General features: G+C 38.8%; 1 protein-coding gene across 1 annotated transcript; it reads left to right on the forward strand.

The window, feature by feature from the left end:
* The first annotated feature begins 49 nt into the window (after nucleotides 1–49).
* Nucleotides 50–27,994, forward strand: PLGRKT (plasminogen receptor with a C-terminal lysine). The gene is given in 5 exon segments (XM_056323686.1): nucleotides 50–148; nucleotides 21,878–21,978; nucleotides 21,980–22,006; nucleotides 23,022–23,131; nucleotides 27,833–27,994. Coding segments are annotated over 5 exon segments (459 nt in total). The 3' UTR covers nucleotides 27,955–27,994.

The following is a 27,994-nucleotide window of genomic DNA, read 5'->3' on the forward strand; positions in this document are numbered from 1 at the left end:
TCAGCCTGCAATTACGGGTGATGATGTCATGAAAACATTCTGACACACGATGAAAGGAGGAGTACGGCAAGAAGCCCGACGGCCAAGGCATGTAGTGCCGTTCTTTGCCGATGTGTACTGCCCGAGCTGTGAACCCGCCAGGGCCTGCGTACACATTGAACATGGAGAAGAGTTCGGGGAAATTTCTTGCAACAGTTTCCACATTAAAAAAAAAAAAAGGGGGGGGGGGGGCGGGGGGGGAGGAGGGGCGGGCGACACGTGCGGGCCACCGCAGGGCCGGCGCTCCCCGCCCAGCACACGTCCATCCGCGCCCCAGCTGCCCGCACCAGCGGGTCCCGCGCTGCAGCTGCCCGACGCCGGTGCCGTCCCGTCGGGGCCGCGCTGCCCCCCCGGTTCAGGACGTGCGTGGCACTGGTCCCGCGCGCACGGCACCGCGTTTCTTTCGGGCTGCTGGAACGTACGGGGTGTTACTGGAAACGAGCTCGAAAGTAACAAAGGCGAGGTGTCACCGGCTACCGACACCAGCGGCCCAGGCCGCGGCCCCCGGCAGCGGTGCCGCTCCCACACAGTCGCTCCGAGCGGCCGCCTCAGGGAGCACGAGCGCCGCGCGCTCCCGCGTCACGAGGCCGCGCAGCGCGGGGGCCGCCCGCGGCACACAGCCACGCCGGTGGGAGCGGGGGGGGGCGGGGCGGGCGGCCCGGCCTCGGCCCTTTGAACTCCGTGAGCGCCGCCGCCTGCCAGCAGCCGATCGGTGCCTTTCCCGGAAGCGAGGCGGGGCGGGGCGGGGCGGCGCGGCGCCCTCCGCCAGGCCGCCGGGAGCGGGGTGGGCCGGGCCGCTGGCAGAGGAGGAGGCGCGGTGGGTCTCCCGCGAGGCGGCCCGGCCTTGCTGCCCTGCGGCCTGTGCGCCGCCCCCGCCCGAGCCGAGCCCCTCCCGGGGGCGGCCGAGGCCGAGGGCAGCCTCCCGCGGTGCCGCCCCCGTTATCGGTCGGGCCGGCCTCACTTGCCTCGTCTCTTCTGCGCTGCAGGGCAGGATGGGGTTCGTCTTCTCGAAGCCCGTGAGCCACAGCCTGAAGGCGCAGCAGGAGTCGTGCTCATGAGCTCACGCCGCAGGTATGCGCGCCGGCGGTGGCCGAGGGCCGGCCGCGGTGTGCTTGCGGCCTCGCCCGCGGAGGCTCGGTTTCCTCCCAGGGCTAAAAGTGCTCCTCCATTTGCACACCCTGCCAGGCCCACTGCACTTGACTGCAGGTCGAGCACCTCATCTCTGGATCTAACAACTTCCTCGGAAGTGTGTGTTAACAAGCTGTGAAGGTGGAAGCTATCCCTATGGTAGCCAGACCCTAAAAACACAGTTTTGGAAACTTACCTTGAACTGTCATCCCCTGTAGCACAACTGGGCCATACATGTTAAGGTGAATCAGTAACAGCACGGCTACTAAAACTGGGATACTATTCTCTTGAAACCATAGAATTGTAGAGTGGTTTGGTTTGGAAGGGACCTTAAAGATCACCCCATTCCAACCCCCCTGCCATGGGCAGGGACACCTTCCACTAGACCAGGTTGCTCAAAGCCCCGTCCAGCCTGGCCTTGAGCCCTTCCAGGGATGGGGCATCCACAGCTCCTCTGGGCAACCTGTTCCACTGCCTCACCACCCCCACGGTAAACTTCCACTATACAAAAATCTTTCAGACAACTTCCTTCTTTAAGTTCAGTTAGGCAACTGCAGTTATTCGACATTGCTAGGAAGGCACTACACAGCTGTTCATTGCATTGTTGTTCTAAAAAACTCAGACTAAATAGGGCGTAGCAGATTGTTTATTCCCTCTCATAAAACAATAAAATAGCAGCAGAGAAAGAGAAGGAAAATGAATTCGACAAAGACTCAGAAAGTTGTGCTGAACGAAATTTACAGTGTAGCATTATTATAGCTTTCTGATTTGTTGTTGGGTATCCTGTGAACTGTAACTTGTTTAACTAAATGCTAGAATGCAATCTGAAGGACTTAGCTGGAGCTTGTTCCTTTAGTTTTGTGTTTAAATTGAATACAGGAAAATTTACAAAGTTTAAAGTAGTGACGGATGAACTTCCAATTTATTAAATTACCAGTAGATGGCATATTCTAGTTTTCAAAGGAGCATGCACATAGTAGGTTTTGTAGGATCAGTGTAGACTGAACTCTGGGGGTGACCCTGGGAATGTGGCTAGGAAAGAGAAAGATAGCATAAGGAAAGATATTTTAAAATACTGGATATTACATAACTGTTTAACAAAAAATCAACTTTTTGCAAGGTTTGTAAACAATTTTCTGTCTGTGCTGGGTTGTATGTTTCTCAGGTGCAACCACAGGTTTTGTGTACGAACAATGTATATTTATGTTTTTTCCTTATACAGAGGGGCTCCTCCCACCCATAAAGTTTTTGGAAATCCAGATGATTGGAAGGTTTTCAGTCTGAGAGAATGGTAATGAAATTAAAATGAAGGCTTGCTTCATGATTTGCTTCTCAGCTGTGAAAAATGAGAGTGAGCTGAGAAAACAGCTTGAATTCAGGCTAGCATTTGTAGGGTGCTGTGGGCTTTAAACGGCAGTCTTTGGCCTCTTGACCCCAGATGCTTAGCAACTCTAATTCTAGCCCAAATGCCCAGGCTAACATAAAAACCGAAATTCTTTGAGAATAGTTAGAAAAAAAGCCCTTTCAAGATTGCATGCAAAATTTTTGCAAGTTGCTCTTTAGGAGCTCTCCCTGTGCTGTATTTCTTATTTTTGACAATAGTAATAGTAACATAGTAGATTTCTTTCTAACACTACAAATGCCTGATTGTATCTGATTTGTACTGTTTGCAGACATGCTGGCCATGTTAGAAAACCTGCATCTTTTAAAAATGCATAAAGTGCACAGTTATGTCAGGTGCAAAAGATGCAATGAGGGCAAGAGGAGGACTAACTTTTGTGTCGTAAGAGGATGGAAGAAAATACCTTTTCTCTGAGCTTAGGGGGAGTGTAGGGAAGAGGGAAAGACTGCCAGTTGTCTTTTCCATATCTATATAAAACTTGTGATGTGTCTGGAGTCTACTGTTAGACAAACTACTTCCAGGCTCTTTGTGAAAGAGTATAGCCTGATTTATTTGTTTTTAGATAGAAATTGTAACTAGAAATACCTGGAGAAGTTACGTCATGCTAGGACCAGAATGAAATAGCTTGACTTAAAGCATTAGATATTGTGTTATGGTGAAATACTGGGATTTGGATGCTATCAGTTCTCCCATTGTCCTCTGAAAACCATCATATTTATTAATATAATAGAAGCTTCCACCGCAAGCAGTATCATGTATATGCTATGAGAGTTTAAAAAATACTAATTTGTTTTAGATGTCTATATATCCCAAAATAGCACGTGGGTTCAAAGCCTCTTAAAGCTTTTAATAGCTTCTGAATGTACTTTGGAGTGCCCCATGATTAGAATGTTGAGAATACAGGTTACTATTGTTACTCAAAGCCAATCAGTGTGGATCAAGAAGTCGTCAAAACTGTTTCTTCTAGAATGCCCTCCCTGCTATCAGTGATGGTGTGACACTGCTCAGAAATGAACTAGTAAGTCTTTGGGTTGCCCTGGAACAAAACACAGCAGGTGATGGTGACACAGTCAGAATCTGTGAAGACTTCAGTTCCTTATAGATGAGGAGGAATCATAAAGTTACTGTAAATTGTTTGGAACAGCATTTTTGTGCTATCAGTTTCCATGACAGAACACTACCACCACCCACCACCCCCGCTCTTTTTTTTTTAACAGAAATATTAGGTATGTGCTCTCCTCTGGATGGAGAGAAGATACAAAGCTGTTCAGTCATTGACTTACCCTCTGTGAAAAATTGTTGGTTGGGAGGAGTCCATTGCAAAACCTTGGAAGGCAAGTGAGATGACAGAAGTTGATAAAACCCCCTCCAAATACCAAGCCTTGGTGCATGCTAAAGCTTGGTCAGTCCTAGCGTTGCTCTGATCTGTGCTGGACCCCCAAGCCAGCTTGTCTACTTCAGAATAAGAGAATGTTAAAACATGTTGTAAAGTTGGGTGCATTTTATATTTTTTATACCCTTCTTGGGATAGCTGAAAAGAAGGGATTGTGGCCTTGTAAACTGTATCTTGTGGCCTTGTAAACTGTATCTTAATGCTTTTTGGAAGAATAATAAAAACTCAATTGTCAGTTTGCCTTGATGTTGAAGGACTTACCCGTTGTTTGTATTGTCTTGGTATGGCTCCAGAATGAAATACCAATCTGTATCAAGTGGGGACTGTTTATGGTAGAAGTTTGTTGAGGCTTCATTTTTATCATGAGCCTCTCCTTAAAGCGTAACTAGCAAAATTATTTCCAAACAATATATCAGACCTACAGCTCAAGCCTAGTATATGGCCTTGCTAAGTGGTTTTAGCATGGCTGCATGGGTAAGAGGAAGTTCCAGGTCTCAGAGCATTTATAGCAGGTTATTTATTTTCATGAGCTGAGTGGGTACTCTTAACACAAAAGCAGGAATTTAATGTAATTCTCCTGTTGAATGCTATGTTCTGTACTTTCTGTTCTGGTCAGACTTTTATTTCTTGCTGTTTGTTTTTTTTGAACAACTCAAATGTATACCTTGAAAAAGCTCTTTCAATAACTGTTTACTAAGAAAGCCCTTTTAAGATGTACAAGACAACCTGGAAGAAGATACACATTTTTAAACTGGCAACAAAGAATGAAGCATTATTTGTGGCCGATTGTTCATTCTGCAGTATGGATTAGCACACTTTAAAGAGAACTTTTTTTTATTTGCTCTTTCTAGACAGTGACATTCCTTGACCAACAGGTGGGTCTTTTCATAGGAAATTGGATGAATTTGTGTACTTTGAAGCTTGCTAAAGAATTTATTGTGATGAGGCAGGCATAAGTATGATTACTGCATGATATATTGTCTTCAGGTAATTAAAAAAATCTTAACCTTGAATGCTCTGTGTAGTGTTACTTAGAGTGATAAGAAGCAAAATCATGGTAGAAGGTCGTGGCACAGTACAGATAAAAATTCTAAATTTTATTTCTTACTGTTAATTAGTTTGATTCTAGGACTACACAGAGCAAAGCTTACTAAATTAACTTTGCACTACAGAAGAATATTTCTTTGCTAATGTGTAAAAGGCATTTTAAGTGCAGCTTAAAAGACTTTGACTTTAGGGTATAGATATAAAAAAGCCTAAGTTCTTCTGTGAAATTTTTGCCAAGCTTTCTCATGCATGTAGAGGAATTAAAAATGCTTTATTTTGTTTTCCAAATAAAAATGTACCATGACACACCCTCCTTACCCCCACCCCAGATTAGTTTTCAGTTTATCCCCTGCTGTTGTTTTTATAGAGGTAACATCACTTTTGTCTCTAGACATTTGGTTTTCCTGGCTTTGCCTGGGGAACTCTACACGTGGGAAACCAAGACAGTCCCCAGGTTTCCTGTATATAGCCTGTCTGTAGGTACTCAGTGAACTACATGAAAGGTAGTCAGAAGAAGAAGCTGAGATTTTGTTATATAAGGGGGGGGTGAGGGCGGGGGTGGCGGTTATTTTTCCGCTGATGACGTGAAGATCTCTTGATGTGTGTGGGAATAATACTACATAGTGAACAGTGGGATTTGGTCTCTGAAATTAAAAAAATGTAAGTTCTTATAGCATTTGAAACCCTTGGTAAATGTTTTCATTTATATCTCAATGTATAAGGTGTTTTCTTAATGAGTAATGAGAAGAAATGTTTCATTGGAACTCCACAGAGAATTGGTGGTACACCAAGTCCTTTAATAGTCCTTTAATGATTAACCTTTTTACTTTTTCATATATTAGTGTGCAACATCATTAATAATGACATCTGAATTGATGACTAGTTTACAGTTTTGTTATATCACAATTATTTTTTTTTTAACATGAGATGACCGAAATGGCAAGGCAGTATCTTGACTGATGTGTTTGTGATATCTTTATGTATAACAATCATACCTAAGGTATTAAGCACTCTTTTGATGTTAACTATTGAAGTTTTCACCTAGATACCCTTGTGGGAAAACTGTGCAAAAAAGCAATTAGGAGAAAAACACTGAATTTTTCAGAGAATATAAGAGAAAAGTCTGTTGTATAGGGGACTACCTAGTGAAGTAAATGAAAGTGGGTCACCTCAAAAAGCAAGAATTGTGTAGCTGGAGTTTAAGCCATGTGGAGAAGATTAATTCCTAGCTTTGTTGAATTGCTAAATGTGATTCTGATCAGGTTTGAAATAATGATCTTACTTCTCCAATAATTTAGGTCAGAAGAAATTCTCTAAACTATTGCAGGGCATTTTTACTCTGGTTTGGAAAAAAAAATAAAGAAAAAAAGCCCCAGAAAATGAAAAACCTCTGTTTTCTCCAAATGAACCAATAAATCACATTCCTTCATTGTAAAAACTGTTCCTTGTATAGCAGCACCAGAGGAGCATTTTGCTCATGAGACTTCAGTCTCCCTAACGTCTGCTGGAAGGGTCATAAAGCAGGACATAAGCAATTGAGTACCTTTTTGGGAAATGTGAGGAATCAGTGTTTGATACAGGTAGGTACTGCATGGGCTATCCAGGGCTCATGTGCAGCTGGATTTGTTACTCACAAATAGGGAAGAACTGATTTGGGGATGTAATATCAAAGGAGTCTTGGGTTGTGGTGGTGAGATCAGGGTCCTGAGGGTGGTAATGGGGAGACCAGATTTTGTCTTCTTCAGGAAACTGGTAGGTGAGATGCCCTAAGAGGCAGCTCTGGAGGATAAAGGAGTTCAGAAAAACTGACATGTTTAAGGACAACCACCTCCTAGTGTCCCTGGCAAGATAGAGCCCCCGGCCACCGTGCAGGCTGAGGGCTGACAACACTGTGGAGGTGGAGGGGCCACTGGAAAACAGCAGCCAGAGCATAAGCCAGCAGTGTGCCCTGGCAGCAGGGTCAAAAAGGCCAACAGTGAGGGCTTTGTAAGCAGTAGTGAAGCCAGTTCGTTGAGGAAAATTACTGTTGCCTTCTGTTCAGTGCTGCTTTAAATGTGTTTAAATACTGCATCCAATTTTTGCTCCCTTTCTCCTCCCCAATACAACAAAAATGCAGGTGAAAAGGAGCAAGTTTAGCAGTGGACCATCAAGAAAGATGGTCAAGGGCGGAAGCACTTTTTTAGAGGAAGCCAAGTGAGCTGGACTTACTCAAACTGGAGAGGGACACTTTTCACATCACAGTGGTGCGTTGGAGGGGAGTGAGAGCTAGTGGGTATACATTGAAACAGGATGGGGGGAGCAGTTCAGACTGAATATATGGAGAAACCTTTTCCCCCACAAGGACAACCAAGCAGTTGAGCAGAGGCCCAGTGAAGCTGTGCAACCTCCATCCTTAGAGATTTTCAACACCTGACAGGATAAAGCCCTCAGCAACCTGGTCTGATCACATCAGCTGACCCTGCGTAAGTCCTGTCCAACTTGAGTTGGATGCTCTGACCACCATGGAAGTAGGCGCAGGTAGTGGACCACTGTATTTTCTGAATCCTATGAGGTAGGATTTCCTCACATCTGCTTCTTCCCAGACTGAGAATTATTATGAGTTCCTGCTTGATGTCTGCACTCCTGTCAAGCACCACATGCACAGCAACAGTCTGTTGAAACGAGCTGTGACTTGGTCTGACTTTTAACTGATGGTTGTTAGATAGACTTCAGGTATGTGTGATACTGATACAGAAGTAACATCATAAGGAAGGGAATTCAGGATTAAAGCCTCAGTGTGCCTTGCTTGTCAGATAGCAAGAATCTTGTTGTCTGTGGGAATAATTTACTTGAAAAAGAACTGTACAATCTCCCATAATTTTGAAAGTGTTATAATACCTATTGCTGTATTTGTAGGTAAGTTTCCCCAACACTGCTTAATATTATGTATCCAGCAGTAGCACATACATCAATCCCTCTAAATCAGCAATTCCAGTAAAAAGCTATAACCATTATTTAAGCAAAACTTGTTACAAAAGTATTGCTTTAAGATTACAGCAGGTTGGCTCTGCTAAGCTTTCAAGGGCAGATCAGACTGTTAAGAGTGGAAGACTGGAGGACTAGAATTCTTGAAAAACGTGAAGGTAACACAGAAGAAGGCAAAAATCAGTGAACGCGCTGGAAGGAAAAGAGAGTAGTTAATGCTTAGGGTGTATCATTGTTTCTGTGGCTGACAAGATATTTATTGTTGTTTTGGGACAGCAGTTCATAGTGATCTGGAGTTTTGTTCAGTTGAGTTTTGGGGTTTTTTTTCCAGCAAGAGAATTCCTTATCAGACGAAAGGATAATCTTGTCTGTGGGATAGCATAATTGCATTCAGTAGTCAGAGATAATCCTCCAAATTAATCTTTGATGGGAGCCACATAACCTTTGAGAAAATAAACAGGCCAGGAAAATAATACACTTTTGACAAATCTTGTATTTACCCATAATAAAAGTGTTTGATTATAACCTCCTGTCTGTAATATGCATCTCTGGATAGTCTCACTTCCCTTCTCCTGCTATCCCTCTTCTCTCCCAATTTCATTATGTCAGATTGTAAAGTGCATTCTTCTCCCCAGGTAATATTGGATAGCCAGGAAACAGCCATAGAACTGCTTTCGTAGCAGTTAGTCTTTGGGGGTTTACAGACTTCCTCCCTGTGTGGTCATGGGAGAGGTTCCCTACTCCTTGGTGGAAAAAAATGCCAACAGCAAGTAATGCTCGAAAAGTAAGGGGTTGATTTTTATATTTTGACAATGCAGTGCAATTACATCTTTTCTGAAAACTTGTGTCAGCCTTTCCTTGTTTTCAAATCTTCTTCCCTCTTTTGGGGACCCCAGTGTCATACAGGTTCATTTTGAGCCATGAGTAGTCTACATTATCCTATTCTAATGAGGGCCAGTGGTGGTACTGAAGTTCCTCTGCAGTTCTGTACCTAACTGGGTACTTTTATGCTCCTTTTTTCCCTTTGGTGATGTGTTGTTTGGTTTCTTTTTTCTTTCCCTGCCTTGTTTTAACAGCTCTTTTTAAAGCTTTGGCAGTGATGCAAAATAAGGGAAATAAAAACTACAGACATTTTTTTCACCCAGTTAGTAAAAATTGTTGAGCTGAATAGCTGGGCAGTTTAGTACAAAACACGGTCAGGGAAACTCATTTTCCACTTCAATAATGTGTAGTCTTTCTTTTTAACAATGAAAAAGAATATAGCAGTTTCTTCTGTAAGTGAAATGTTTTTCTGAACACAGCACAGAAATGCCAAAAACATATTTAACTCTTGCAGATTCTGTACCTGTAGAAACAAGTTAATTAACTCAAATTGTAAATCACAAGCTTTCTGCTTCCAAAAATGACTCTTAAGTGTTCTGTGCTTTCATCTATTCTTCAGTTCTTGCCTATGGGGAAAGATGTATGCATTTTACACTGTATGTATGAGATATGCCACATGCATTCATGATTCAGCTTAAAGTGAAACTGCAGATGAGTGCTGTTTCCATGTCTGCAAATGGTCTGACTCATAAGAATATGCTTTGGAATATTATTCCATCATAACATTAATGTGTAAACATTAATTTCATTAGACTGTTATTTGATGTTCTAAAAGATGTGTGATGAAAGTATTTGGATTTGGAAAAACTATCAAAAACTCAGTGAAAGCCTGGATAGATGCAACTTAATATCATCTTTTTTCTTTCCTCTACACTGTAGCACATGGTTAGAGGCAAAACATAGCATAATTGCATTACTTTCCTGCCAGGGTTATATTGCCTTAAGAGGTGTGCATTGAGTGGCAATAAATGAAAGGAATTAAGCAAGTTTTCTTATCATATTCAACAATTTGTCCTTAAATCTTAAATGAAAATATAGAAGTACCCTGTAGCAAGCTTCTTAATAAACCATGTCTTATGCCCAAAGTATATTGGGTTTTTGTCTGACTTAAAATAATAATAGTAAAAAAAAATAAAGTCAGACCTATTATAAGTGATAGAAAAGGACTAGAACATTTCAGTTTATGTCCAGACACTCAGCAGTTTATCAATATAAATATGGCCATAATTCAATTAAATGTTTGTGTAAAATTTTAGATTGGAGGATTGGTTTAGTATTCTGATTGTTTCAATGAATTGGAAAGCACTGAAGTAATAAGAAGTGGTATAATAGGTAATAGGATAAAAGGCAGTCCAGAGCATTATATTCAAGAAGGAAAAGTGAAATAGATTAACTGACTATAAGTGATTAGACTTCAGAACCTTAAAAAAGACCTAGGTTTTATATGCTTGTGCATACTTATAAGTGTATTTTTAATATAGATATGTACTGATAAAGAAGCTGATTCAACAGCACAGATTCTTGTAAAAGCAAATGTAATTGTGGAATTATTAACCAGGGGATAAAATTACTCAATTTGCACTACTGATGACTTTGCTGGGAAAAAAATATTGATACTTCTTGTAATGAGCAGACAAGCTGTGAAAAGTTCAGAAGATGGCAGTAAAGGCGTTGGAACCCATGAGGAAAGAATGAAAAAAATCATATTTGTCTGATGCTATAAACACGTCTGGTATGAATTTTCAGTTTGTGTGTGTTGGTGGTATATTTTTTAATCCGCTCATTTTTCTCATGTGTCTGTCTAGAGATACTGAGTCTTTTTCATTGCAACAGCAAGAAAGCAAGAATTGGGATAAATATTAGGAGACTTTGACTGCTTAACTGTCATTATATAGGTATCATGGTTTAACTCCCGCCAGTAACTAAGTACCACACAGCCACTCGCCCACTCCCCCACACCCAGAGGGACGGGGAGGAGAATTGGAAAAGAATGTAAAACTCGAGGGTTGAAATAAGAACAATTTAATAGGTAAAGCAAAAGCCATGCACACAAGCAAAGTAAAACAATGAATTCATTCACCACTTCCCACGGGCAGGCGGGTGCTCAGCCATCCCCAGGAAAGCCGGGCTCCATCACGTGTAATGGTTACTCAGGAAGACAAACGCCATAATGCCAAATGGCCCCCCACCCTTCCTTTTTCTTCCCCCGTTTATATACTTAGCATGACATCATATGATATGGAACATCCCTTTGGCTAGTTCAGGTCACCTGTCCTGGCTCTGTCCCCTTCCAGTTTTCCATGTCCCTCCAGCCCTCTCGCTGGCAGAGACCAGGGAACTGAATGGTCCTTGACTTAGTATAAACATCACCCAGCAACAACCAAAACCATCCATGTCCTGCCAGTGTTGTTCTCACACCAGATCCAAAACACAGCACTGCACCAGCGACTGGGAAGAAAATTAACTCCATCCCAGCTGAAACCAGGACAATAGGTTACTAAGAAAGGCAGTGAAATCTGCCACTGGTGGTCTTGATTGGGGTAAATAAATGTCTGTTTCATCTCCCTGCTTTCAGGCTAACATTAAAGGACCTCTAAATGCCTTATCCTCTTGACTTCATGAATGCTGAAGCTCAAGTACCTGAACAGAATGCAGGTCCATTTAACTGAGGTCTGTTAATACGTAACAATTCTTCCTTCTAGATTTATTTTGTACTTAATACTGTGTCACCTTTAGCAACATCTCTTTTCCAACCTTACAATTTCTGAGCAGCTCAAACACATCAGTAAATGTGAATTTTTTTATATTTTTTTTTAAATATAGAACATACCTGCATTTCAGGACTTAACACTGATTTCTGTGTGAATGCTACCTAGCAAAGATTACAGATATTGTCATTTCAATTATACAGCTGTTTGTTATTGGTGTTTAGTTTTCCATCTCAATGTTTTTTTTGAAAATGTACACAACAATTTTATGCCCAGTAAGAAATAAGTTTGAACCTTTCAACAGGAGTTTTAAGTTTGTTTCTTATTGTGAAGTGTCTGATAAGCTAGTTATCCTCCTAGTGGTTTTTGAAGTTCTTACTTTCTAAGAAGCAAAAATTTCTATGGTAACTTATGTGATAGGATATAGTGAAAGAGACATTTGAAGCATTTTAAGCACTTGTTCAAGTGAAAAATTAAATAGCATAGATAAAGTACAAGCATAGTTAAGAAGATAGATGTTTTCTATACCAGTACATACACCTTCCTTAAGTTATTGGTTTTGTGAGATTTGAATTGAAAAATGGATTCTACTGACCTTAGGATATTGTAATACATACCACTTTGCCAAACTTCCTTTACTACTGCAGATACTGAGGATTTTGTGAGGGAGAGATGAGGAAAAACTGACTTATTTGTCAGGCAGCTTGATGATCTTCTCACCCCAGTTTTAAACTGGGAAAGAATTTGTATTTGAGGTGAAGATTTTATATGCATAATTTTTATTTCAGTTAAATTAAAAATGTGTTAAGAATGTAAAGATGCTATTACAAGATAGGTCAGTAGGATTTTTATGAGAAAGTAGATACTGGGCCACATTTGGTTTTAGTAATTTGACTTAAATACTAACACAAAATGTTAATGAAAACCGAAGAAGAAAACAAAATTTCTGAAAAGGGAAAATATTAATGTCTGTTTGATATGTAGTAGACTAAGAGTACTCCATCTGAGGCAGGTGAGATGAATTGACATAATAAGCCTATCATTTTGTTTTTGGTAAGGATGTCTATCTTTTACACATTCCTGCCTTATCCCAGGATTCTTTTTGAGTAACGAGCTCAAAGCTTTTAGCAGGAATGGCAAAGAGAGTGTAAGAAAATCTGAGTCAGGGCAGGGGGAGATACTATCTATTTTATTTGAAGATTAAGTATATTTGCAAATAGTGTTGTGGGATCCTATTGGGTTTTTTTTCTTAAAAAGTTCAATTAACTCATTACTCATTCTACATACTATTGATGATTTATCAGTTGATCATAAAATGAGGTGACTGCTGAAAGGCATATGTATGCTATGTTTTGACTCTTGGCAGGAAGAAGAATCACTAATGTTAAAATGTCAGGATGTTTCTGAGCAATAAAAAAACTTATTTTCATGCTTTATCACTTTCATTGATAAAAAAAAAAAGACACATGGTTCCATGGGCTGCTTTCTATAGAATCCTTCCTGTGGATAATAAAACTTTGCGTGGTGACATTCTTCCCATCTACAGATTTGCCAACTTATCATTGTTAGTAAAAGATCAGCCACATCCATGATGATTCTGAAAAATGTGATTTTTCCTAATGCCTTAGACACTGAGCAATTTTGTGCAGGGTTTTGTAAGTCCCTAACCTTTTCCTCTCTAAAGTTTTCACTGATAATTAGTCAAAAGGATTTTTTAAAGTTCTATTACAATGGAAACAGTTGTTCCCTTTCTTCCATGTGAAGCAAAATATAAGCAAGCTTCCCCTTTCCTGACTACTACCACCCTTTTCCCCTTGGGGTGGGAAGTAGTTAGATTTGTTTCTATTGACAAGGTACTAGTAGCGCTTATAGCATCTCTAATGCATTTGTCTTGAAGCATTAGAAAAATTATTTAGCCCCTTAGGTGATCTGGGCTTAATTCAGGAAATAAATGCTCTCTGGTAACAATCCTATATCCTTATTAGTTTGTGTGCATCAAATGGAACAGAACAAGATGAATGATATCTGTACTGAGGAAGATTAGAACAATCTATCTTAGAGGAAGAAAGCAGTTTGGTTGGTATTAGCTGAGAGATTGTATACTCTGCCTGATCACTGTAAAGAAAGAAATCCAGTGGTTTACAGAGTAGATTTTAATAACTATTTCTAACATGCAAGCAATACCATCAAAAGATGCAAAACAGACTGATTGCTCCACTGATAATGACAAAAATGTTAATTAAATCTGTTCAATGGAATTGGTTCTGCCAGTGTTTTTGCTTGGGAATATCTGTGACTAGTACATATCATTGTGAATGCAGCTTGCTTAAGTAAAATTTTTATCTTGCTTGGAGGTGCACCTGCAGCTAACCCTTACACATGTAGACTTAGTTGTAGGGGGGATTTAACTGACTTCCAAGAATAAATGCCTTCTGAAGCTGCCTCCTTTAATGCTAGGAATTTTCCACAGTTCCTTCCTCCTTAGTAGAGCAAACATACCATTTTATTCTTCTGCTGTTAAGTCCACTGAAGTTGAATCTGGTAATGTATTTGTTTTTCTATAAAATACTATTTCTTGAATGCTAAGTTAAAAAAAAAGAAATAAAAAGAAAAAGAGGGGGCAATGGAGAAGCCCTATATTGAGCAGAACTCATAAGAGCCCAGGAGGTACAATGGGTAAGAAAGAGGTTTTACACCTATTTCAATTCCATAACAAAAATGGTATAGAGAGTGCCACAGTAGTTTTGCAAGTCAGAATCTGAAATGGATAGGAACAAACATCATATTTGCATAATTTATTGGTATTATAACACCCTTTTATACCACTATCATTTTACAGCCATTTCTTCTGGTTTTCATTTTTGATTCCATGCTCTGAGTCTCTATTTCTTTTTTTTTTTTTTTAAAAAAAACAACACAACAGGTTGAGGCACACAAGGAGTGTACCTAGAGGCATTATTGGGGAATGGAAATAACAAATTGAATAGTTCTTACTTATTGAGTTATAAGTCACATTTTGTTAACTCCATGTCTTACACTGCCTGATCTACTTTACCATTCCTACAGCATGGCTAAGTTTTTACATAACTGGCTATCCAAATTTGTCTTTTTAGAACTTGTATAAAACTCCTGAGAATTCTAAATACTCATAATACTACCTTACAACTTTGCTCACTCTGTAGATAAGATTATTAAATGCAGGTGGAAGACACCCTTCCTCACTCTGCTGCATGTTTGTTGCTTAAAGGCACACGTCAGAAGCATGGAATTGCTAGGTTACTGCCAAGAAATCTTACTTTCATACTACAGTCTGTTGGATTGAGCCTCTCCTTTGCAAGCTTAAAACATCAAACGGATTTAGGTGCTTTTGATGTTATTTTCTTTTTATATGGCACGTAATTCCAGTAATTCATTGACAACAACAGGAATATAAAGGAGTTTTTTTCAGTGCAGCTCACATTCTGGCTGGTGGCTAATATTGTGAGACCCCTTTCTTTTTATGATAGCTCTTAGCTTGTGAATGTTTTGTAAGGTGTCTTTGCACTTGAAGCTTTAAAATTTGAGATTTCTTTGTACAGAGTGTAGTTTCTTGCAATGCTAATAATTTTAATTGCTGTGTGTACTTGATGTGAAGAATATTTGCAAACAAGTTTTGAAGCAGCAGGATAAAACATTTGAGTCTGATTTGTTTTGTTTGATCTAGAGGCCCATTTCCTGACACTTCTGTGTGCATGCTGGTCGTAGAAACAAGCAGACACTGCATAATTATTACATGTTAATGTCTCTGTATTGCACTCTGGTGGCTTACGGTGGAGGTGTAAACATAGGTATCACTATTCTCTTTTCCATTTATTTTTGCTAAACACCCATTTGTAGCAGCTTCTGGTTTTGTACATTTATGAGGAATGACAAGTTACATAAGCCTTTAATCTTTTGTTTGCTTATGAAATGCCAGTTGCATTGCTCCTGCAAGGGATTTGTGCTATTACTTAGGTATACTACCTGCACACCAGCTTTCATATGTGTTTTGTAAGTGATTTGCAGATTTTTGTAGGTGAAACTGTCATATTTTTGAAAAATTAAGTCTTATTTTCATTGCACCTCTGAGTACTCAAAAGTCACTAGTTATTCAAAGAATGCTTTCAGCATCTATGATCATTGAAAAACTGTAAGTGAAAATGACCTTCTATTATAGCCACAGTAGCCACGGCCTGTAACAGATGTGCAAGAGATTAGCCTGCGACAAAACTGAAGGTTCTTTTAACATGAGTGTAAGGATATTCCAACAGTTTCTTCATGTTTCTCTTTTCTTAGATTTTGATAGTGAGTTTCAGAACTTAAGTAGAGATGGTGTATATTTACCTGGCTGATAATTCCTTCTAAGGTAGATTAGTTCCTTTTCTTGCCTGCATATCAGTTTACCAGGCTGTCAGCATGATTATGTTGTAATGATGGTGACATGAAATACAGTTCCCTAAACAGATTTGCTGCTATGACCACTCTCGGGCCAAGTGTTGCCCTTGTCCACGCTTTTAGAGGTGTAGGGGAAAATAGCGTGTCTGCCAGGAGAGCCATTAAATGTATCAGGTTGCAAATAGAGGCTTTATCCAAGGGTGGTTGCTATGTCTTCCTCTCTCCAGATACAACTTAACCTGCAGGAAATACATCAAAGAAATTGTATTTTATACACAAGAGACAGCATTTTGCATAGGCTTTGCCTTCCATTTCTTTTGAGCCTTTGTAGACCACCTTGCATCCCATTTGTTTTGCTTTGTGCATCCCCTTAATACAAAACAGAAGTACCATCTGTTCCTTCTTTCATACAGCATCTGAACATGAAACAGAAAGGTGGACAGAAAGAGAGGAAACAAGCTAAGAATCTAAAGTATCTGAAATTCCCAACCTATCTACCAGTGCTGATGTGGCTTGTAATCAAGAGGGGACTGTTTATTTTTTTGCAAGTTGTTGGAGTTGAATAAACTATTTCAGATGAGAATTTTCTCCCACTGGATTTTAATCAATGAAATGATAGTATAAATGCCCTTTTCTGTGGTTTGACATCATTGTGACAGCCTGAAGAATAATCAATAGAAATGATAAGGATGGTTACCACTGACTAGTTTATTAGCATTATCAGTTTCACGGTAACTGACCTTTTCCCTCTCCGCCTCACTTATCTTCATCTGTCATGTTTCATTTTGTCAGATTGATTTCCTTTTACTGTAACAGTTGGTATGTGGCAGACTTCAAATGCTAATCAGCCCTTACAGTTTCTCACACTGTCCAGAAACTACCAGCTGTATTTAAAGAAAAATGGGACAGTTATTTCTAATTGGATCCCCCTAACAGTGTTACAATATATAAAATGTTACTTGCTACTAATACCGGGTTTACTTTGAAATACTAAACTTAAGTGTTAAAATTACATCATTGATATTTATTACCAGTAAGGAAGTTGTGCTACTGTCATTTAAGAAAGTATGTTCACTATGGAATTAAACACACAGAAATGTATATAGTTTGGGGTTTTTTTAGATTATGATGTATGTGTCTGTAAAACATGGTCTGATTGTTGTAGGATGTGATTTCTTGACAGTAATGAAAAAGCATGCTTGGATGTGTACTAATGCATCCACATCACGGCTTCAGCTCTTTTGTGCCTGATGCAGCAACCTGGCTGGGAAAACTACAGCATCTCCCTTCCTCCCATGGTGAACTTGCTCCTGAGGTTCTTTACCTATAGTTTTAATGCAAGCATAATCATGTAAATAGTCCCTATTGAAGTTTTGTGGCTATATAGGTGGGAGGCTTATGTATTTAAAATTAATAAAATTTATTCCCTAAGATGTGGCACTTAGAACTGTTGTTCACCTGATGTGTATGATGTGCACCTGTGGCTTGTTTCCTCAATAATCAAGTTCTCCCATCAGTGAGATTATTTTAAATAAACTACAGCACACTTCTACTAAGTTACTAAGTTTGAATTATACATTTTTTTTTATAAATCTTATCCTATATAAAGTTCTATGTATGAAGTTATGGTTTGCAGTAAAATTAATACCTGCTGTTCTTATTTCTTGCTTCTGATCTGCCTTAATGGGAAAGGAAGTAATTTTAAATGGCATTGCAAAGCAAGTCCTAAGGGAGTACACATGGCCTTTGTCATAAAATCTGCATGTTAATAGATCAAAAGTCTTCTCCACCCTTTCACTAGCCCAGTGTGGCTGGCATTTTCAATAGAACACATGTGGAGGAAAATAAGACACAATTACTAAGAAATTAACAGCTGAAAATGGGATATTGATTTGAACTGCAGTCAAACATGATTTGGTTTTCTATCTTTCATCTAATTTGGAATCATCTTTTGTGGTGGACTCCTGAGTCTTTCCCTACATAGATCTGCTTTCAAATCCCGACTTGCTTAAGGTTAACATAATCTTAATGTAATAATTCTACCTTATGATCTACCAATAGTTTTTGCTAGTGTAAAGTCAGCGGATTAGGGTATCCTGGTCATTCAAAACTGTCGGAGCTCAAGATGTGTGATTCAGTTTGGCATGTTAAATGGGTAAGCATAAGGATATTGTCCTTGAATTTTTTGAAAATTTGAAAGACTGAGGCACATAGGACGTGCTTGAGTGCCCATGTAGGTGCTTAATTTTGCAAGTTAGAGCATTCATTTAAATGAATTCATTTAAATGCATTTAATCTTTTAGTGTCAAACTTTGCTCATAAACCCATTTAGCTGATCAGATGTCGGGTCTGAACATGTTAAAGCAGTCTTTGATGACACAGGGTAGGTAGGTGCCCTGCCTTATGTCTGCTGTGTCAGTCTGCCAGAGGGGTGTCTCCTGCTGTCCTGAACACGTATTTGCTGGAGCCCACACTTGGAAAGTGATGGCAGCATTGACCCGTGTCACTCAGCAGCATGCTGTTGCCACTCTGCAAAGGGCTCAGGGATTCTCCAAACTTGTTTTGTTTGGGCTTTTTTTCTACAATTATTTCAGTAAGTTTGTCTAATGAAACCGTAACTTCTGGGACAACTTTGGCCATAATTGTTGCTCAGTTTTCCCTTTTCCTTTCCTTGAAGAAAGTTTGAAATCCAGTGAAGTCAGTGTGGAATTGCCCTGGAACACCTTGACTAAGTCTCTGTTATGCAAATTTCTGTTGTAGTCCTACAGCTACCACTATAGTCTTTTGTTTTGGCAAGATGAAACTATGACAAGTGACAAAATTGATCTTGGCAATGGAAAGCATGAATGAAGATTTTTTTCAGAATGAGGGAGGACAGAAGAAAGGGCAGGTTTCTGGTGAGGTATTCCTAGGTTTGGCATGAGATTGCATAGGTGCAGAGAGATTTTGGAGCACATTTAGTGATGTTTGTGTGTTGTTATTAGATTTTATCTGTATGACTTATGACTAAATAAAAATCAAACCTCTACAGCAGTACTGTAGATTACATAGCATCCCTGAAAATATCTCAGTGTTTTCTTGATGCTACATTGTAAGTTTATGGACAAAATAGAGATATTGTATAGTAAACTGTTGTAACATCATACAACTTCAGTAATGGCAAGAATTAAATTATTAATTTAGCTAAATGTCACTAGGTCTACTTTTTACTGCCTTCTGTGCATCAAGGTTCCCCTCAAACCTTTTCTTCTTGGCTGTGCCACATTTCCCCATGTACCTAAAGTGCTCATCTCTTAAGATTCATCAGTCTAAAGCTTCCCTCCAACACATTTTTTTAAAAGAATTTAATTTAAATACGGTATTGGGTTTCACCTAGGTAAAATTTGACATCCACATTCAAGAATTTTGCTCAAAGGAAAGAAATTATAAGCATTTTCTATGTGTTCCCCGCCCTCCCTTATTTTTGGATGGGTGACCATGTAGAAAGTTGAGAGTTGGTTTGGTTTTTTTTAAGTGTGTGTGTGTGTGTGTGTGAAATCCTTCTCTATAGAAAAGAATATAAAAATTGATTTATGTAATCTGGCTGCTGTTTATAATATTAAAAAAATTTAGTTTTCATTTATACTAAGTTATTTATATAATAGATACATGTGAAAATATCCTTGGGCTTCTGGAATTTGATATGATAGGCTCCTACAGAAAGGTGTTTGTCCTTAGCATCTGTGACTTAGTAATGTCTTTTGTCTTTCAGTACATCTTGTGTGAGGGGGGTTTGTTGAGGGTTTTTTTTTTGGTTTAAAAAAAAAATGTTAGGATCCTGAAGTTTACTTTTGTAGATACAGACTTACAGCTTTCTTTTTATTCTATGCTTACTTCTTTCTATGGTCTGTATATTAAACTTTTCTGCAGCATTAAGTTTCCTTTTAGCATGACCTATATTTCATCAGCATATCCTTGTCCCACTTCCTCCCCACGTACTCTTCAAATTGAAGCTCATTTAGAGTAATATTGTGCATCTTGGAAGCGTAGGCTCTGTGCTGACAGGCAGACAAAGGATCCCTTAATACTTTTCACACGTGTTGAAACTACACACATAATCAAATCGAAGAGGAAAATAGAGGTCATTAAATTGATATTACATGTCATTATTTTATCTCGTCACGTCAACCCCTTGGCAGTTTACCAGGCTGGATACTGGGGACCACAGTACTAATCAACGGGCAGTGTGCTTGTTTACTGCAGAATTTCCAAGTATCTCATAGGTGACAAAATATATTCTAATTATTTTGATATTTTATTAAGTGGTTTGATAGCCATCATATAATTACCACTTCTGAAAAAAGTTATCTGAAACTTATAGATATCAGGAAGGTAGAGCCTGTTGGTATTTTTTGTAAGAACAACAATTACAGTATAAATCTTGAGGAAAGAGAAACAGATGAACAGTATTGTGAGACTGCAGTGAATGTTGTTTTTCCTACTGTGTACAATTATATGTAATTAGATCTGTCCTTTTTTTATTATGCTGTCTAAAAAATTAATTCTGTCTATCTAGTAGGTACTGAATACGCTTGTAAATAAGATAGCAAGATCAACAGAGTCTGAAAAAATAATTAGTAACAATTTAACAGAAATTGTTCTGTTCCGGCTAAGTCAACAGTAATGGAGATGAATAAAGGGTGGGAACCTTAAGTAATTACAAATCCTTTAAATTATTTTTGAATTTAAAAGGAGGAGAAAAGAACAGATTTAATTACTTTTATAGATGCATGAGAAGAGAACTTTCTGAATTTGCGCTTTGTTCTTTCTTTTCTAGAATACATTCTTTAGGCAGCTAGTATTCCATTTCCTGTACCTTGTTGGATGTTTTATGCAACCTGGTTAGCTAGGTTAGATATACCAACTCAGGTACTCTGCTTTTTTCCCCCAAAAAATTAGTTACAAACATTAATGCGAAGAAGCAGACTTCTTATTGTGTTAAGTAATTTCTGTATTCTGGTTTGAGAATGCTTATTTTTGGCAAAGTTCTTAAATTTTGCATCCCTCTAAGGACAATTGTTTTTTGGTGTTCTGTACAGTAGAGGGGAACTTTTAAGAAATACTAGATTTACCTTTATTTAATGGAAATGTACCAGTATGTTTAGATGGGGCACATAATTAAAAAAAAAAAAAATATATATCTCTAATAGTCTGCCTTTTTATTCTTTATTCTTATTTGACATAGAAAGCCCTAATTTGATGTGTGAATATACTGTCTAGATTGTAGTTTCTGCATGATTTTTTTAACTGTAGTTACAGTATTCTCTTATGGACTTTTGATACGTATTCCAGTATCTTTAAAAGATCTTATACCTTCGCAACATCTTTTTTCTGTATTTGCAAACGATGGTGTTTCAAAGGAGTTATTAACTTTATGATGCATTATGAAAAAGAGAAATCCTCAAAGGGCAAAGAGTATCAGGATTGACCCTAAAGATAATATCAGCTAAGTTAAAAACAAGCAGAATAAATTGGCAAGCAGATAGGTGGTACTCTTTGGATCACCATGGAAATACAAAGGTCAGAGAACTTTAACCTAGGGAGTACTGCTGAGACTTGGGGAGCTCTCAAAACCCAATACTGGTATTTTGGTTTTCTTGACCTTGAGAAACAGCATTAGACAGATTCTGCATTAAAGCATTTGCTAATTTGACCTGAATGCTTTCTTGGTATAAACTATTCTGAGATATTAGTACTGAATTTCATTCTCAATTGAAAGCTATGAATGACTGAAGTAGAAGGAAAAAAAACCCAAAACCAAAACCAAACCCTTCTCAATTAGAGTTTTGGATTTATAGACCAAGAGAGATTAGAAACAAATGGATTACTTGATTTTGTTTAACCTCCCTCCCTGTTTTTTAGCTGGAAAGGCAACTGCTGATGCAGAACCAGGTGAGAGAGAGACAAACAGCCATGCAGATTGCTTGGACACAGGAATTTCTCAAATATTTTGGGATGGTTTTTGCTTGCTTTTGTGGGTTTAACAGGTGGGTAAGAAGTTTATTTCATAACAGAAAATATAAATATATTACACTTATATTTCTATATTGTTGGATCTTCCTTTTGCATATAATTATAACAGGTAGTTATTTTTATCCAGTATCTCCTTAGAGGTTGATCGAATGACAAAGTGACTCTGATTTCTGTCTGCCTTTGGATGTGTTATTGTTATGTCTGTACTGCAGACTTATATAAAAGCAGAGACATGTGAGCTGACAGTAAAATGATACAGCTGAGGTACCAAAGGTTCAGTGCAAAATAAAAGTTGTGTGTGGAACAGGAGGGATTGTTTAAAAGCTGTGCTATTTTCTTCTCCATATTGTGATTTAATGAACTGTTAATGAGTAACAAATTCCCTATTATCTGGGGGTTTTTATATGTCAGTGAACAAGTGGACATATTCTAAAATCTGAGTAAAGAAACTCACCCAAGGGGAATAAAAATCTGGCTAATAAAGCTGTGTCGCATGGGGAAGAACTTGCCTTACAGGGCTTTTGTTTGGTAACATACTTTTCTTGTGCTATAACATGATTAGAGGGAATTTAGAAAATATTTGTAGTTTTGTGTACATAGTACAGATGAAATACACCATACGCATTACGCATTCTCTGTGGACTCTGATGCATTTGGAACTGGGCATAATTTCTTGATTGCTACATGTTGCATGTGGCTGGATGGATATATGCATATGTATATGCATGCTACATGACTTAGATACTCCCATTTTTGTTCGATATGTTCAAAACTCACTTGAAATATTTTTTATAATACCGGTGGGTTGACAGTTGAACATGAAGGCAACCAGAAGATGAATGCTTCTGAGGAAATTAAGACTTGTTCTTTGATTAGAGATTGTAGAAGGATGCACAAGTCCTAGACAGTCAAGGTCAATCTAAACTAACAGCTAAACTAACAGTGCCGATGTACTGAATGTCCTAAATAATCTTATTTTTTCCTTCTTCTTTTTTTTTTTTTTTAAAAAAAAAACCTGAACAAACAAACCCAGAGCAATAAAAAAGAAGAACCCAGGAGTTTTACTGCCCATAGTTCCCTTGAGCTTTGTATTTGCCTATCAGTATGATATGGGCTGTGGGACACTATTGCAAAGGATAAAAGGTATGTGTATATATGTCTGTCGGGTTCACTGTAGAACCAGACCTTAATGTATCCTAATGTTTCAGATAACCTCTTATATTTTTAGAATGTCTGAGAGAATACTTGCAATAGATTTTCTCCATTTTTTTGGTAAAAAGTCTTACTCTTTCTTTTCTTCTCTGTTACCATCAGATACTTTCTCAGGCAAGAGTACTCTACTTCTGCAGCCTTTCCCTCCAGCTAAGACTGTGAGTTAACTTCTCCCCTCTTTCAGAAAATTTGAACTCTCAGGCTATAAATACAGCTGAAGTAAGTATTGCATATTTGGGAGAAATGGCAGATCTAGTGATTTCCATCCATAATCCTCCCTGATGCTGCTGTTTTGGCAAGGGGTAGGGATGATAAGAGCAGATAAAGGGATACAGACAGGAATCATGCCCTTATACCTTCATGACCAAACACAGTTATCAGCTGATCATCTTGCCCCAGTGCCCTGCTAAGATGGATAAAAGGAAGGTGAGGCCCAGAGAAAGGGCGGTCTTGCCTCATAGTTGCCAGTGGCAGATCTAATTAAGTGATGGGTGTTGAGGATTATGGAGGTGCATTTATGTCAGTTCTGATTCCTAGTGAAGGAGAGATGCTAAGAGAGTGTTCACTGTAAGTGGAGACAGCATTGGAACATGGCTTGTCACCGTCACAAATCATCTTAGCTAACTACCTTGATTTTTCTCTCTGCTACTGACACACATACTGAAACAAAATAAAGATTTGTTTCAGCTGTTGGTCTTAGCTACCAGATCTAAGAGCTAGGTTTCCTAATGCTGTGTACTTCATTGAAAAAATAATGATAGATTAATTAGAAAAGCAGGTATTTCCAGCTGCATACATGTGCAGATATATTTAGGTGATGCAGCAATGTATATCTGCAAACATTTCCTCTACCCCACTAAATAAATTTCTCTGGATTTTAATATGAAGAGGCAGCTAAACCCAGAGAGAAAACTAGGTGGCTCTTATAAATCAGACTGTTGAAAAGGAGATTAATACAATGCAGAAGAAATGCTTGGAATCTAGGATTTATTAGGGTTTGGGTTTTTTTCTTTAAATTAGGTAATTTTCATTCCAGAATTCTGAAAGAGTGAGCGTATCATAATGCAAACCCCATGGCAAGAGTATGTAATGTCTTTACTGAGAACCATGTGGTCTTGCATAGGTTGAAGAGGAGCAATGTGGTATCCCATTGCTTTCCAAATAGGAAAAGTCATTGTCATAACTTTAGATCCACTAGGGCAGCTTCAGCCATGTGCAAGGCTTGTGGAAAGGTTTTGGAGGAAAGAAGATGTGGAGCCAAATGCACAGTAAGGCAAAATGAAATATGCCAAACTAGCTCTGTCTTTTCCAGGAAAATATTTTTTTTTTCCAAAAGAAATGTGGTAGATATATTGTAAACTCATGAAAGTATATAGTGTGGTATCACATGAAGATTAAGTTAGCATGAAAAATGTGGAAATTAGTAGACGGGTAAGCACTGGCATAAAGAGAAGATGTCAAAGGTCTGTGTTTAAAGAAGAAGGCAAGGTTTTAGCAGAGTTGTTAGCAATATTCCTCAAGATTTGGTCTGGATCTGCCTTCGTTTTGTATTTGAAATGGAGTGAGTTATATTAATCAAATCTGTGGATGACAAACATGACTGGTGTCATCAACAGAGAAGAAATAAACTGTAGTACAAGAAGAACTGATGACCTGAAGAACTGAGATAATAAAATAGGATTCAATTTGTTAACGTCAGCGAGAAGCTAGAGACGGATAGGGATTTCTGTCACCGGAGCTCACCAGTTGGAAATGATAGAAAAAGGAGAAAACCTGACAATGTATTAGGTGATCACAGAATGAGTATAATCCAATAGTGTGATGAATTTGTGAGAGTCAAACGAAGTCTGGAAAAATCCAGTGAGGTTTCCTAGTATCATAGCATGGTTGAGGTTGTCTGCTCAAGCAGGATCACCTAGAGCCAGTTGCTCAGGAGAATGTCCAGATGACTTTTTAGTATCTCCAGGGACGGATATTCCCCAACCTAAGTAGAAATAGAGAGTACAGAGAGGAAGATACTGATGCAGGAAAACAGTAATATGTTCCTTGGAAATGTATACATAATTTGGATCACTTCTGTGTAAGGAATCTAGGAGAGTTAAATTATTGGGGAATGCCAAGGTGCTTTGCAAAAGAAAACAAAGTGATTAGTTAGTTCAACCTTGTAAAAAGACATGAGAGATTTGGGTCTACAGACCCTACTTACAGCATAGGATAAAGAAAAGCATGTCAAACTAATTACTAATACCAGGACTAGAATAAAAGCAAGTGGACTAGCCTGAATAAATCTGGGCTGAAAATCAGAAGAAGGTTCATAACGAATGTGGAAATCATGTTCCAGGGTTCATTTTTATTTTAAGATTAAGTAGTTGAAGAGGAGGTTTTCTGACACAACAGACCTGCAGCCACAACGCATGTTCTTATTATGCAGCTGATCCCTGTGTCTGCTCTCATACTGCTTTCTCAGCCACTTCTCTGCTTGCCCATGTATTCTCTTGGTGCATACCATGCTTCATCTCTGTGGTATAATAATGAATGTATACACCATTTCCTTGATTGTACCCTCTTTAACTGATCTCTTTCCTCTACGGTATGCCTATCTTCAGCCTCACAGCCAATTCCCTCTCATAAACTAATCTGAAATTATTTCTGTGCTGCATAATCCTCCTTGTATCTGAACAACCTTGATCAAATAGCCCTTCATCTGCTGTTCTTCACTGTTTGGAATCAGTTTATACCCCTGGAAGGTTTCTCTATTTCTTTTTCATCAATAATTTTGTCTCTGGTCTTGCTTACAGTTAAGTTCTTCTCTTTTCTTTAGCCTGTTGTCCAAATGTTTTCTCATGACTTGCTTATTCTCCCACACAGAATCAGAGGGTTTTTTCCCTGCTTTATAGTTTGGGCTAATTAAAGCAAAAACTGAGGACATGGGGAGAAATGCCTGTTTTGCGTTCTGCTTGTGCTGTTGAAAAACTGTAAGTGTTCCAGGGCCATGTATCAGAGCTGAATATTTTGGGTATGGCAGGGTTACAGAACAGCCCTTAAGTGCACTATCTTTTCTGAATGGCTGAGGACACTAAGAATCAGTCGTGCACCTGCTGTCTGTGTTCTTGGCCTTGCTTTTCTGCTTTTCGTCCTAGTCCAGGTACACATTGCTGGTGTTTTTCAGACAATTGATTAGAGGAGGGGAGGGATTATATAGCCAGCCTCCAACTGCACAGAACTTATCCGCTAAGCAATGAAACTCTGAGTACCATTTTGAAGATTTAAATAGTTCAGTCCTTGTATCCTGAGGCATGTGAGAGAAGGATGGTGACTGGGCAGTCTGCTCTAGTGCATGTGAGTGACAGGCATAGAGATTTGACTGTTTCTTTCTGTCACCTAAGATCTCTTGCTACTCCATAATCAGATGCTGTATGCAAATGACTGATGTTGTGTTATTACCAGTTACCAGGAGTGGTAACCAGTGTCGTCCTCTTGGGTATTACTGACATGTAGAGACCCCAAGCTTTCTAATACTACCAAAATTGCATTTGGAGATGTAATACTACCCAAATTGCAGTTGGATATTTCAGCATTCAGACCTGTTTTAAAGAATGACCACAGTCATGATTGCATTACAATATTCAGTCAGGTTTACTGCACATAAATAGCTTCAAATCACTGCTGTAATAATAATCAAGCTAGGAGCTAAGGCATAGGTAAACAAGATTGTTGACTTTGTACCAAATGGCATCAGCCAAAACAAAAGCATTCTTTGCCTAATCTTCATCCTTTCTTATATCACAATCAGACCACTATACTTATGTATGAGGTTCAATCTGTATCTTTGTTTTTTGGATTCTCTGTCCTAGTTGTTTTCATTCCAGCCTTACCCAGAGCATTCTGCACCCTACAACTTTTCTCTGTTGTGCTGTTAAGACTGCATGTTTAGGTAACTGTCTTAACAAATCTTTTTGTGAGCAGTATGCTTTGACCAAGCATACTTGACTTCTTCAAGTCCTGTGCTACCCACTTTCTGCCTGTAGCCTTATGTCTTTTAGCCTAGGCCTGAGACAAGAAGTATTGTGCCCAAATATCGCATGTCTATGATACATACAAGTATATATAGGGAATGTACTTGTTAAAGCTTATGTATGCTTTCATGCATATGTCTGATCCACCGTCTTCTTAAGGCTCTTAATTGGCCAAATACAGTATGGGGTTGGTACAAAGTACATGGTGATGCTAAGTCCTTGCTGTATCCCATGCCTCCATTCCAAAGGACATGTATAATAAACTTCTGAATGAAACAGTAACTATAACTCAGTGTGTTTTTTAGGTGAGAGGGGCTAACCAACAGGAACAACATCAGCACAATTGATTGTTTTGGCTGAAACTCTTTCAAAGAAATGCACATACTCATTTCAGATCAAACACTTCCATGTTATCCCACCAGTCCAAAATTCCTTAAAAGAACTTTAGTGCTACATTGGCATCAGTTCATTTGTAAAATAACATAGTTGTGACCTGGTATTTTGTTGTTCTGGCACAAACAAGAATAGCTAAATCAGTTTCTCAGTATTTTTTTTTAACTTCCTTTTCTTTCTCACAGATACTGTGTAAGGAAATTTATTTCATTTTTTTTTTAAGGTGAAGCAGAGAACATACTGGACACACAGAGCACTTTGCTAGAATTGCTGAAGGGATCACTCACATATGAAGTTCTGGAGAAAATCAGTAACTCTCAGAGCAAGTTCTTCATAGAAAAATAGAAATATGGTATTAAAGCTTAATATCTGCGATGTGATTTTA

This window comes from Falco biarmicus, chromosome Z (assembly GCF_023638135.1).
Source record: "Falco biarmicus isolate bFalBia1 chromosome Z, bFalBia1.pri, whole genome shotgun sequence".
Taxonomy (NCBI): domain Eukaryota; kingdom Metazoa; phylum Chordata; class Aves; order Falconiformes; family Falconidae; genus Falco; species Falco biarmicus.